Consider the following 13323-nt stretch of genomic DNA (forward strand, 5'->3'; position numbering starts at 1 on the left):
GAATCCATATTGCTCAATACAAATCTGTGCATTTTTTGTCATTACCTTACTCTGATGACTTGCACTTAATGGAATCAGCCAGGGATGCATAGTCCGGACAGTAGCTGCTAGTTCTTAATGATTAAGTGACTCACCTGGAATGAAGCTTCAGTGGCTGCCTTTGCTTTTGAAGTCAGCGAAAGAGAAAAATTACTGCTGTTCGGACAACTGGGATTTTAGTTCCTTCACCTTTCTCATTCTCAGATCGCTTTTCGAAGGGAAGTTAGTATCATAGCTTTTATGAACAGTCCGAAAATGCCGCTCCACGTTTCCCTTTTTCGGTATAGGGATGACAGACTGGCAGATGAGGCAAACGCACTTTGAAAGTGACATAGTGAAAAAAAGTCCACCTTCCATTCTGTATGGAAATGGTATGTTTTGGCTTTTTACTTGGTCCAGCTCCCCCACTCATTTTTATATCCTTAAGTTCAGAAGAAATAAATTGGAGGCTAACTCACTAGCTTGCTAGAACGCGCCATTATGTGCGCATGTGCAGTGACCCCTCTGTCAGAAAAAGCATACGATCGACCCACAGTACCTTCCGATCGCGATCGACTTATTGGGCACCCCTGGATTAGAGACTCTAAAATGTCCTAAAATATGCGAGAGTGAATGGTGTGTGACTTCTGATGGACTGGTCACCTGCCCAAGATGTATTCCTGACCCACTGACTGCCAGGACAAACTACAGTACTCCTCTGTGTGTGTGTGTGTGTGTGTGTGTGTGTGTGTGTGTGTGTGTGTGTGTGTGTGTGTGTGTGTAAGAAAGAGAGGATAATTATGTGTATGTCCATTGTCAGGAGAGGCAGGAGGTTAATTCAATTCTATAGAAAGGCAGCACAGCATGGAGGGGATTGGACAGCACAGCCTGGAGGGTTTCACTGGCCTCAACCCCAATAGGGGAGCACACACACACACACACACACACACACACACACACACACACATGCAACACACATGCTTTAACTTAAGGATTTAATATCTGGAAAGCCAAATTGTTTTTATATCTACTTCCTGGTGCATTTCATTTAGTGACAAGATGACTGATGAGAATGGATTAATATATAAACATACCATATATTTTATCTATTTATAGATAATGTGGCATAAATCAAGGACAAGAAAAAGGTGGTCAGTTATACAAGTGGGCTGATGGAGGACAGGAAGAGGGTTTTAGAGAATGGTCAGAGGAGAATGAAGGAATGACAGCCTGAAGAGGAGGCTGGAGGTGACTAGAATAGATCCTGATGGCAGGAGGGTGTGAGCCAAACTATAAAATCACCCAAACAAGTTTTACCCAACAAAAAATCAGCAATGTTCCTAATTCAGCTGATTAGAGATATTTCAGTTAAACCTGAAACATACAGAAGCTTCCATTTTTTTCCTTTTGTCCACTCCGATGTGTCATTTAAGAGGAAGAGACTGGAGGGAAGGAAGTCCACTGGAACAAAGCTGTTGTGATGCTGAGTCCCGAGGCCCTGCTTCAACATTCAGCCGTGGAGTTTAGCTCCTGTATGGTGGCCCTGCAGGGAAAATACCTCACAGCCAAAAATACATTCACAATTTACAGAGAACAGCATCATCTTCAGCTTCATTCCTCCTGTGTGGTGGGACAACAAGCTACTCTTCATTTTCTCTCAGAGTGACCTAAAATTAAGTGAGTAAAGTCAAATCTGGAAGTGTTTTCACCACTGCTGTAATTCTTCTAATATTCACACTGGAGTTTCATCAGCGTACAACCTCTCCTCCTTGTAAAAAAAACCAGGAAAAATTATTATTATTATTATTATTATTATTATTATTATTATTATTATTATTATTATTATTAGTGTCCTCTGTGAACCATCAACTTATTGTGGTGGAGGAGTTTGTGTACCCTAATGAGCCTGGGAGCTATGCTGTCCGGGGCAGTTTGTCCCTGGTAGTGTTTCCCAAGGCAGATTGGTCCTAGGTGAAGGGTCAGACAAAGAATGGTTCATAAGACCCAACATGGAACATCAAAAAGACCCAGCCCGGAGGGTTACTGGGGCCCCACCCTGGAGTCAGGCCTGGGGCTGGGGCTCGATCACGAGCGCCTGGTGGCCAGGCCTACGTCCATGGTGCCCGGCCAAACCAGCTACGTGGACACTCACGTGGGTAACGACAGCGTGACCTGGAAGGGCGTGATTGGGAGGAACGGTCTGCCCGATCAGAACCAGAGTGGTGTGCAGTTATTGGACTTCTGTGCTAGTCACAGTCTGGCCATAACTTACACCATGTTCAAGCATAAGGTTGTTCATCGGTGCTCTTGGCACTATGACGGCCTGGGCCGTAGGTCAATGATTGACTTCAGAGTCGTTTCAGCTGATCTGCGGCCATATGTTTTGGACAGTCGGGTGAAGAGAGGAGCGGAGTTGTCAACTGATCACTCCCTGGTGGTGAGTTGGTTCAGGTTGGGGGGAAGCCACCGCACAGACCTTGCAGGCCCAAACGCTTTGTGAGGGTCTGTTGGGAACGCTTGGTGGAGGAACCCGTCAGGCTGGTCTTCAACTCCCACCTTCGGCAGAGCTTTGATCGCATTCCGGTAGGGGGCGGTAGGGGACATTGAGTCTGAATGGGCCATGTTCCACTCCACCATTGTCGAGGTGGATGTCACGAGTTGCGGCTGCAAGGCTACTGGTGCTGGTCGTGGCGGTAATCCCCGTACCCGATTGTGGACACCAGAGGTGAGGGGAGCCGTCAGGCTGAAGAAAGAGGCCTACAGGTCATGGCTGGTCTGTGGGTCTCCAGAAGCAGCTGACCGGTACAGGTTGGCTAAGCGGGCTGCGGCCGCGACGGTCACGGAGGCAAAAACTCGGGCGTAGGAGGAGTTCGGTGAGGCTATGGAGGAAGACTTTCGGTCGGCACTGAGAAGATTCTGGCAAACTGTCCGGCGCCTTAGGGGCAGCAGGCGTCAACTTGCTCACACCGTGCTAGGTGTGCATTGGGAGCTGCTGACGCCGGAGCAGATGTTGCCGAGGTAGTGAAACAGCTGCCTGGCGTCGGAGCCCCGGGAGCGGATGAGATCCGCCCAGGGTATCTTAAGGCTCTGGATGTTGTAGGGCTGTCCTGGTTGACACGCCTCTGTAACATTGAGTGGACATCGGGGGCAGTGGCCCCGGACTGGCAGACGGGAGTGGTGGTCCCTATTTTTAAGAGTGGGGACCAGAGGGTGTGTTCCAACTATAGGGGGATCACGCTCCTCAGCCTCCCTGTGACAGACTAAGCCAGGGTGCTGGAAAAGAGGATTAGATCGATAGTCGAACCTCTGATCGAGGAGGAATAATGCGGGTTTCGCCCCGGTCGTGGAACCACGGATCAGCTCTTTACCCTTGCTGGGGTGCTTGAGGGGAGTTGGGAGTTTGCCCAGCCAGTCCACATGTGCTTTGTGGACTTGGAAAAGGCCTATGATGGGGTCCCCCGGAGCATCCTGTGGGAGGTGCTATGGGGTGGATGGTCCCTTGATGAGAGCCGTCCAGTCCCTGTACGTGAGGAGTAGAAGCTTGGTCCGGATAGCCGGTTGTAATTTGGACTCCGGGGATATTTGAGGGTTGGACTCTGCCAGGGCTGCCCTTTGTCACCGGTTCTGTTGATAACTTTTATGGACAGAATTTCGAGGCGCAGCCGGGGAGAGGAGGGTGTCGAGTTCGGTGAGCGGAAGATCTCATTGCTGCTTTTTGCGGATGACATAGTTCTTCTGGCACAATCGAGCAAGGATCTCCAACACATGCTGGGGCGGTTCGCGACCAAGTATGAAGCGGCAGGGAGCAGATCAACACCTCCAAGTCAGAGTCCATGGTCCTCACTCGGAAAAAGGTAGAGTGCCTTCTCCGGGTCGGGGAGGAGATCCTGCCTCAGGAGGAGGAGTTCAAGTATCTCGGGATCTTGTTCACGAGTGAGGGTAGGACGGAACGAGAGATCGACAGGCGGATCGGAGCGCCATCAGCAATGATGCGGGCGCTTAACTGATCTGTCATGGTGAATAAGGAGCTGAGCCGGAAGGCGAAGCTCGCGATTTACCGGTCGATCTAAGTCCCAATCCTTACATATGGCCATCAATGTTGGGTGATGACCGAAAGAATGATATCGCGGATACAAGCGGCCGAAATGAGTTTCCTCCGCAGGGTGGCTGGGCTCAACCTTAGAGATAGGGTGAGAAGCTCGGACATCCAGGAGGAGCTTGGAGTAGTTGGAGTGCTTCTCCACATCAAGAGGAGTCATCTGGGGTGGCTTGGGCATCTGGCCAGGATGCCTTCTGGATGCCTCCCTTTAGAGGTGCTCCGGACATGTCCCACCGGGAGGAGGCCTCGTGGCCGGCCCAGGAGTAGGTGGAAGGATGACATCTATCGCCTGGCTTGGGAGCGGCTGGAGGTCTCCCCGGAGGAACTGATGGGGAGAGGGCTGTCTGAGCATCCGACCTGAAGCTGCTGCCCCCGTGACCCAGATTCGGATAAGCGGGAGAAAATGAGACGAGACAATTATTATTGTTGTTGTTGTTGATAATAATAATAATTACCTTTCATCATTTTTGGGAGGTAAAAGAAGTTGAACTTAATGGATCCCACATGGTAGAATTTCACTTCACAGCGTGTTCATGGCCAGAAGAAAGTGTGTGAGAAGACATTCTCAAAGAAAACAATCATTTTAATTAATTGTTTGAATAGTTAACATTTGACACTGTGCTTAAGTTTAAGAGTTTGATGGTATTTTTGTACAATCTAAACCTTTAAATTCTCCATCTTCATCAGTGTGATGTGAGCTGTTTTCCTCCTGAAGTCGATTTTGTCTGTATTTACATAGTGTAGCAGCTATTACAAGAAGAGGTGGGTTGTATTGAGTCACAACTACTCTGTTACATCTATAACAGCTACTCTGACCTTCTCAGAGTTTGCCTGGTTTTCCTCTGCTATAGAAGGATGACTGCATCATCCACCTCAGTAAATGGGGAGTATGTAAACTACATGAGGTCCAGCATGTTTCCAAAACTGGGATCAGCTTGGGAAATTTGAATAGGTTTGACTCACATGGTCTGAGACACCAGAACCACACAGGAAATTCCGAGGACGGAGACTATCTCCCAAATCACACTTGGTCCTGCATGGTTCTTAACTTCAAGTCCCACACTTTTTCTTTAGTCTAATGTTTCTCCAGAAAATGGAATTATAGTTATCAGTCTTATGTCCCTGTTTTGTACTGAATATATGAGTGGATCTGCAACATCAAACTATTTAAAGCATAACCAGCAGTTACATTAAAGACCTTTGAGGCTCTCCTCTGTAGAAGGTTCAATCAAATATACTTCAACCTTACTGAATTCCCCACTGACCATATTGGGTTTGTTGCACTCACATGAGGTGACCAGTGTGGGCCAGTGTATGGGACACGTGTCCATTCTCCTTGTGGGTTATGTCTGTACTAGCCGAATGACAGAATAAACCTTTAAAACTTTGCAGGGCCTGGGTTGTTGGGCTCGAAGCTGGTGACAGAAGGGGAAAATTCCAGCTATAGGCCAGGGGCAGAAGGAGAAGAGCTCCTGCAGGTCTAAATTAGCAAACACTGAACTAGATGAATTACATCTACCTGAAAAGACACAAAAATAAAATAGGAACAGCAGAATACTTTGTTTTTATAGATAGATTTGAAGATTCTGACAGGAAGTTTTTATATGTAATTCTGTGAATCACAGATTAAAATCAACATTCATTGTTTCAAGTGTTTCTCAGTTTTTGCTACTCCTGCTAATATTGTAGCTATGTGATGCTACATTATGTTTCAGAAGTTTAAATTGCTTTAGTGGTGAACATGAGTATGTGTGGGTTTGCGTTAATATTATTTTGGTCAAAAAAAAAAAAAACAGAGCCCAAACATCAATTTATTCCACTCTCCTAATCAGTGGCAAGGCCAGAGATGTCTCCATACATATTCATGCTGATGTAGTGATGCAAAGACACAGTACATTCATAAACTACATTTACCATCTCCCCCTTAATGTTGTTAGACTAGCAAATACAATTTTGCCAAATATAAGTCATACATAACTAATTTAGAAAATGAGACAATATCACTCGTGTGATCGTCATTCGGCTTTAATCCCGTTTGTGGGATTGCTCTTCAATCTCTTGAATTGAATGCGGCCGACCGAATAAATTAGTACAATCAATGTAGGAGCCGATTCTGCGCTATGTGGACACACTCTGTGTAAATGTATGCAAATGTCCCATGAGGAGAGGACGAGAGAAGCTCTTGATAATCACAGCCAATCTGACGCAGAGCTGCCATGTCATTCAAAAGATGTCAGAGGAGGAAGTATCAGGCAAATAGGATAAACACTTAAAAGGGAGGATTTCAACTGTTTCCCTGACAAATGATATTTTTAAGAATGTTCTGAAAATGCATATGATTACATTTATTGTTTTAAACAACTATACATTTATTTTGCTGGTAATTAAAGCAAACTCCCTTAATTTCAGTTCTAATAACTTACCTTCCTTCTCATCTTCTTTCCTATTTTCCTCCTCTCCCTCTTTCCTCGCCCCCAGCCACCTCCCCTCCCCTCCCTTTGCTTCTCTCTGCCTAGTATTGATTAGAAGGCGAACCTCTAATCTCCTTAAGGTCATTAGGAACACTTAATTAAAACCTAGTTAGAATGCCTTTGTTCAACCAAAGCAAATTGCAGCTGTTCAAACGCGATTAGTATGATAACGTAAAAACTTGTCGGCAGGGAAAAATATAAGAGAGGCTCTTTTTTTTGGGGGGGGGGGGGGTTACACAGTTCAGCTGGGGAGTGGGGAGCAGAAGACTAAATTATACCAAATTCTTGGCTGCATGTTGTGTTGCTACAGGGAGAACTGTTGACATTTTGCTTGTGGATGTTCAGCTTTGTGAAATATAAGCAAGATTTCTGAGGCTTTCTTATATGTTTGCACTTGTAATATAGAAAAACTCTCTGTATTGCACATTTACATTGTGTTAGTGTGTAAAGTAGAAATGTGGTCAATAGTGCATGCAGGGATGTGTCACTGACATGTCCTGTAATTAATGATTCTGGGTTAATTGTTACCAATGCCTAATTAATAGCACACAGGTTACCGTGTCCCTGATGACAGCGCTGAAATGGCTGAAAGAGAAAGACACCTCTGCAAGACATGAGGCTGTCAATTAAACATGGTTTAATTTCTGCTTCCTCTCAAATGGAGATAATGGCACAAAATGAGAAGGACTAAGGGGCTGAAACTGTTATTATATTTCTGTGATACCTCATCAATTACACATTATTATTGATTCCAGATCAGCCCGTCCAGTTGTTTTTAGCAGTCTGAGCTCAGTGAGTTCTGATTATGGCATCATTTGGTGACTGTCCTGAAGCCAACACCAGTATTGGGAGGTTCCTTCTTGCTGTCCTCTAATGATAAAAGAATTTAAAGAAGCTACAAATAAATTAATTCAAATTGCCCAAACACTTGAAACATCTTTTCTCAAATTCACCATTTCCAGCTACACACAACTGGGCACATCAATGACATGTACTGGTCCTGCCATATGTACTGATCCTGCCATGACATGCACTGGTCCTGCCACAGTATCTGGAGCTCATTTGCCATATTTTAGCAAATATTCATGTTTCACTGGATGGATTTGGTGTGTTCGTTAGTGGAGCATGTTTACCACTGAAAACAACAACACTGAACCCCCAAAACAAGCAAAAACCCAAATCCTACATCGGTGGTGTTCTGACTACACGGTACATGTGAAACAGGAGCTGTATTTTTTGTATGAAGCAGCACTTTCTCAGGTATTTTTTACCCTCGGATAGGGTTAGGGTTAACCCTGGCCTAATTATTTACCCATATATGACTGATGGGACCCTCTTAATTCGTTGCTGCCCACCCACCCTCTGTGGCTGCAGCAGATCACGGTTTCCTAGCGACGGCCGGAGCGTCCCCAGCCCCTTCCCCCTTACAGACTCATCCCCCATATGCGGAGGTGGGTCGGGGGCACTCCTACCACCAGAATGCATCACAGATTTTAATATTCTCTGAAAGACACGTCGCCCCGTGTTTTGGGAACTTCCCGTTACTCTCCTTTCTGCGGTGTAACGTCACCACCTCGTTACTTTGCGCGCGGTATCCTGCCGCCTCGCGCGCTGCTGGCCAGATGGTGTCTCGCGGTAATCTCCTTAGCGCCGCGTGCACCGTGTTCTGAATGAGAGACGAGGGAAAAGAGAAGAGCTCAGTCAAGTTCAGCCTCCATTCGGGTTGTATTCCAAGTTTGGAGGCGGGAAGGCGGATGATTACAGGGAGTCAGGTTTGGAGAGGACTATTTTTCCTCCGTCAGCGGAGTGTTGACAGGTGTGCGGACAAACACACCTCCAGATACTTTTTGTTGTCCCGGGAGCAACAGGTTGAAGCGCTTCAACGCTCTCCTTGTGATGGAAATCGAGTTTTGTGCTGAGAATCCACAAGGGCAGGTAACCTCGGGGATATTTAACGTGTTATTTACAAATTTGACCAGTATTGGGCGGCATTATTAGGTAGACCTGAGCGTTTTAGGGTGGAATGCAGACACTAATGCGATGACTGCACTGTTGGCCTCTTTCTGTGTGTCAAAATGTGAAATTGAAGCTTATAAGTATTGTAATGAAGACGTCTTTGGCTTAAGCCTCAATTTCCAACAAACTTGGGTGAAAACCCATTCAGTTGGATAATAACCTGGATGCCAGGTGCCAGGGGGGAAACGGGACATGTTTAATTCAATGGAAAATGAAGAAAAGAGGAAAGCAATGTAGCAGTATCAGCTGAGCGGTGCCTCCATCAAGCTGTACATGATAGTCTAGGCTTTGGTTAGGGAATGGGCTGCATGACATTTCACTCTCCTCAGATTTGTCTCGTGTTGGATTTTGGTCTGAGCACATTTCACTTCCCTTCTCTCCTTCTCCTCTTTCCCCCTCTAGATTGTGAAATCCTACCTATCATGTGAAGGCTTTGGATGTGGTTTGTGTGTGTGTGAGGGACAGGAGCAGTGTGACAGAGTTAAGCTTTGTGGCCTCGCCCCAGGGGCACTGACCTGTAAAAAAGTACCACTGGAACCATGAATCCATGAGAGTCATCACTTATTTAGGTGTGGCTGGAGGTCCTCTGATGGAAGCTTTGGATCCAGAAGATCCCTCCACCTCAAGGAACCTTAAGGAACTCGTATTCAAGATTGGAGAACTTTGGACCTCACTGGGTACCCCAAAAAACTTGGTTGTACAGTTTTGTGAGTTCAAAGGTCTGCGAGGGATTCAGCAGAGAGCTATGAATTTAAATACAGGACAAGATAAGAGAGAAATATATAAGTGTGGAGTCCACCTTAGTTACAATCCTGGTGCTGTGCTGTCAGCAAAAATAGAAGGTGCACTAAAGAAAGCAAGAAGGAAGAGGTGGCCTATTTGTGCCAATCCATTTCACCTGAAAACCATGGTAAAATTGATACAATGGCCTCATATCTTCCTCCGGCTAATGGTCCTCCTCTTCAGTCTGTGTCCAGAATCGGTTTCATCACAGGTAGGAAATGCTCATTGTGGACTGGCCACTGTCTGTAGAGTATATATTATTTTTAATTTGTTTATTTATTTGTTGTTAACTGAATCAAGTGTGTTTAGTGTCCAGAGACATAATACATGAATTTTCCACTCAGGGAAACTTCCCACAGATGGAGAACATTGCAGCCTACAAGCCTATTTCTACCTTTCCGTCTCGTTCCACCTGTGGTCTGCCTGAACGGAGCAGCTACTGTCAGTCAGCATCTTCTCACAATGACTTGGTGACATGTTATCAGGCCTTCTGTGTCCAGGACTGTCCCTACAGGTCCAGCACACCTCCGTTTGCGCCGCTGTTGCTGCGCTCCCACAGGTTCTACATATGTAGCATCTTAGAGGAGTGTTGATAATGGAGTCTAGTGAGGTTAAAGCATTTTTTGACATTAAAACTGTTTTTCAGGAGCAACTGTGTAACCGAAGACGTTAATGACACTCGTCCTGGGACTGAGACGGAAAATAGAAGCGGTTCCAGTTCAGAGAGGATCTCTGGTGGATCCAGTAGTGTGCTTTTTCAGCCCAGTCGGTCTGGATGTGTGCTCTCTCCCCCCTCACAGAAACTAGGAGTGTTGGGTTCCCTCACCCTGGCAGTGTGGATAAAACCAAGATCTTCAGAAGAAATGTGAGTTTGATCTAAACTGTAAAAGCAGCCATTACCTGTTGTTCTGAATTGAATAAATTCCCACTGTACTCAGTTCTGTGTGTGAGGTAAAATTGTTCTGAACTATTTTCCACTGGGAGCACTTGTACTGTGGTAATTTGGTGTTTTCTAAGTGTCTTGAACTGGTGCATGTTGTCATTTTGAGTGCATTTTTACACCTGAAAATCTACTACTTAGTATTAATTACCTACCTTGTACTCATCCTAGTGTCTGCAGACCATAACAAACAAATCCTTCAGGCATAGTTAAGTGGTGTAAATGATTGATGAATGCAATTCAATCTTAGCACAATGAGGCTACGCTCACACCGCAGGCCCGAGTCTCACTTTGTATTTGTTTATATATTTTTTTTTTTTTTATTTGGGTGTTTTTAAATGTAGCCCATGTTATCTTCCTGTCCAGCTGAAGATGAACATGACTGCACACACGGAGGTAAACACAAAGGCTACTGAAGCTGGTGTTTACTGTCTCATTTTTAAGCCAATGAGCAGTAGAGGCAGTTAGAATGAGAAAATAGAAGAAGAAAGAATCTTTACCAAAATTTACCAAATTTTTGTGGCGTCACTGTCGGGATGTGAAGGCTTGTGAGCGCCTCTCCACAAGACTCTGATGGCGAGACAATAATCTGATGTGACAGTATGAAAATGTTCTAGAAAACTGGCTAAAAAGGCAACATGGATGTTTAAACTGAGGTAATGAAACAAAACAAATGAGGAGGAGAGAGTGGAGCAGGTCGGTTTCTAACCAGTGTGAACCTAGCCCAAGACAGCAAAGAAATCAGCACTTTTTGGCACCCTGAGCCAAACTGTGCTGCTTTATATTTTTGATTTCTTTTAAAGAGCTACAAATGTTTCTGCATCTGGGTCCTGGTAGTGTAGATGGTGTTGGGCCAGTTGTATACAGACAGGTTGTGTTTGTGTCAGAGGGGCTTTTGCCATCATCTTAACAGGAACGGCAGGATTGACACTGTTTGAGTCTTCAGTTTGTTTTTAAAATGATTTACAAGATTGTGTTTTTCATTGCATTGATCCGGCTGTTTTTTTACTGGTTTTGTAAGTTTTGTAAGTGTTTTGTGTAAGTGCACATTTCACTGACTTTCACTGCTATGAAATGTGTGTGTTTTTTTTAAATTCATAGTATTCAGAGAATGTATTGCTAATTCTTCATGTACCTCCTGTAATGTTCAGCTGTGATTTAACTGAAATCTGATGGACGCAGCTGACAGTTCAGGTGTACTCTGGTTAGCATTACTAGCTGACCTCCAGCGGTCTTGTTTTACTTGAGTTGAGTGAGGAGTGGTGTACTCCTCTAGTGGGGTTCAGGTAGTCACAAGACGGTGCAAAATTACACATACTCAGATTACACTGATGCTCATGTAGACCCACAAGAAACCTACACACAAAAAAAGAATCTGGCCTGCAATCTAAGCTCATCTAAAATGTAAAGAAGCTGTTCACCCAAAAATGGTAATTAGGATGGCTTCAAACACAGGTTTCAGAGTCCAACAGTGGTTGGACAGTGGTTGGTCAGTGGTTGGGCACTGAGGTGGGCAGTTAAACTCTATGCACTATGCACTACGTAACGGAAGAGAGAACAAGCAGTGTAACACAAGAACAAGCTGAGAACCTTTTTAGTGGCCCCATTCAAGGTCCGACCTATGACCTCATGCCAGATTTTATATTTTGATTCTGATTTTAAGTAAAAATCTGAGGATTTAAACCACTTTTGAAGTTGCATTCTCTGATTTTGCTGGTGGAGTTATCTGGGCTTCTGATGGCAGAAACATCTTGTTGTCTTGGTCTTCTGAACATGACACCTGTATGCGTGAATGCACCTGAATGGGAGTAATATCTCCCTCCTCTCTCACCCACTCTCCCTCTCCCTTTTGCTGCCGTTGTTGGCCATCAGTCTTTTGTTGTGGAGACGATCATTGTTGCCATCAAAGAAGCCAGATGAAAGGAGGTCTCTATCCTCACCTCTGTCCATCTTTCCTGACCCCTCTCTCTTTCTCTCCCCCACTCTCTCTGATTTCACATCTCTCCCCTTGTCTGAACAATGAACAGGGCCACCTGCTCTCAGAAACCAGAGTTTTTAGAACTTGTTATCAGCTGGAGAGCAGGAATCACAGGGCAGCAGCAACACTCATGATGAAAACTCAAGGTGCAAGTGTTTAATTCCTGTTCAAGGTTTGTCCAGAGTTTTCCAGAGTTTTTCCACCCCCACTAATGGACTCTTGACTAATGGTGTGAGGCCCAAAGGTTGATGTTTAAATCACAAGTACCACCGTCTCCTATGAGATGTTTCTACACACAGTCTTACTTGCTTGTGGAGGTGTCAGCATGTATATATGGGCTTTCTCATGCAAATGTCAGATTTATGAGGTTCGTATGTGGCTGTAGGTTCATAAAAGCCATGGTTTCCTATAAAATGTCAGAGATGGTGGTAAAAATGACGCATGCAGGGTGCGTCTCTGACAGCAGCAAGAGCAGAAGCTGAAAGTTAGCAGTCATGTAAAATATTGATGATGTGTCTGTAAATGTCAGACTGAGAAACTGTAGCAGCATTAGAGTCACTTCCTCAAACCTTTCTACAGATTTCTGATTGAAATTTTAAAGCTGATGTGGCCCAACTGGACGGTGCAGCAGCTGAAACAACACTATATTTTAATTTTCTCTAGGATGCTGCTGGAGAAAAGTTCAGCAGAGGGGTTGCTGTTTTCTGTGATGCTGTCTGATCAAGCCCTCACCCTGCGACATGGCCAAACTCCTCTGGCCATCAGCTTCAGGACCAAGGGCAGGATCCCTCTGGAGAGCTGGACTCACCTTGTTTTACAGGTAACAAACATTAAACAAAGTGCCCGGCTAAAGAATGGCATATATGTTAATATGACAGGTGATTTTTGCTGATAAAAGTTAAAAAATAAATTGAAATGGCATGAATTGCGAAGTGTGAAGGCAACCTAAGGTGAAAGCAAGTCAGCAACAGTCCTTAATACAGCAAGTGGTGTGTTTGCAGTAACAGAGAGAAGATGA

At 45.0% G+C, this 13323-nt stretch overlaps 1 protein-coding gene across 1 annotated transcript in view; it reads left to right on the forward strand.

Annotated features, from left to right (window-relative positions):
- The first annotated feature begins 8072 nt into the window (after positions 1–8072).
- Positions 8073–13323, forward strand: part of ush2a (Usher syndrome 2A (autosomal recessive, mild)) — a 133011-nt gene continuing 127760 nt past the window's right edge. Inside the window, exons 1-5 of the mRNA XM_057012385.1 lie at positions 8073–8523; positions 9007–9598; positions 9732–9946; positions 10034–10252; positions 12969–13125. Coding sequence (XP_056868365.1) covers positions 9152–9598; positions 9732–9946; positions 10034–10252; positions 12969–13125 — 1038 coding nt within the window. The 5' untranslated portion in view covers positions 8073–8523; positions 9007–9151. The remainder of the gene's footprint in view (positions 8524–9006; positions 9599–9731; positions 9947–10033; positions 10253–12968; positions 13126–13323) is intronic.

Source organism: Takifugu flavidus, chromosome 2 (genome assembly GCF_003711565.1).
Source record: "Takifugu flavidus isolate HTHZ2018 chromosome 2, ASM371156v2, whole genome shotgun sequence".
NCBI classification, from domain to species: domain Eukaryota; kingdom Metazoa; phylum Chordata; class Actinopteri; order Tetraodontiformes; family Tetraodontidae; genus Takifugu; species Takifugu flavidus.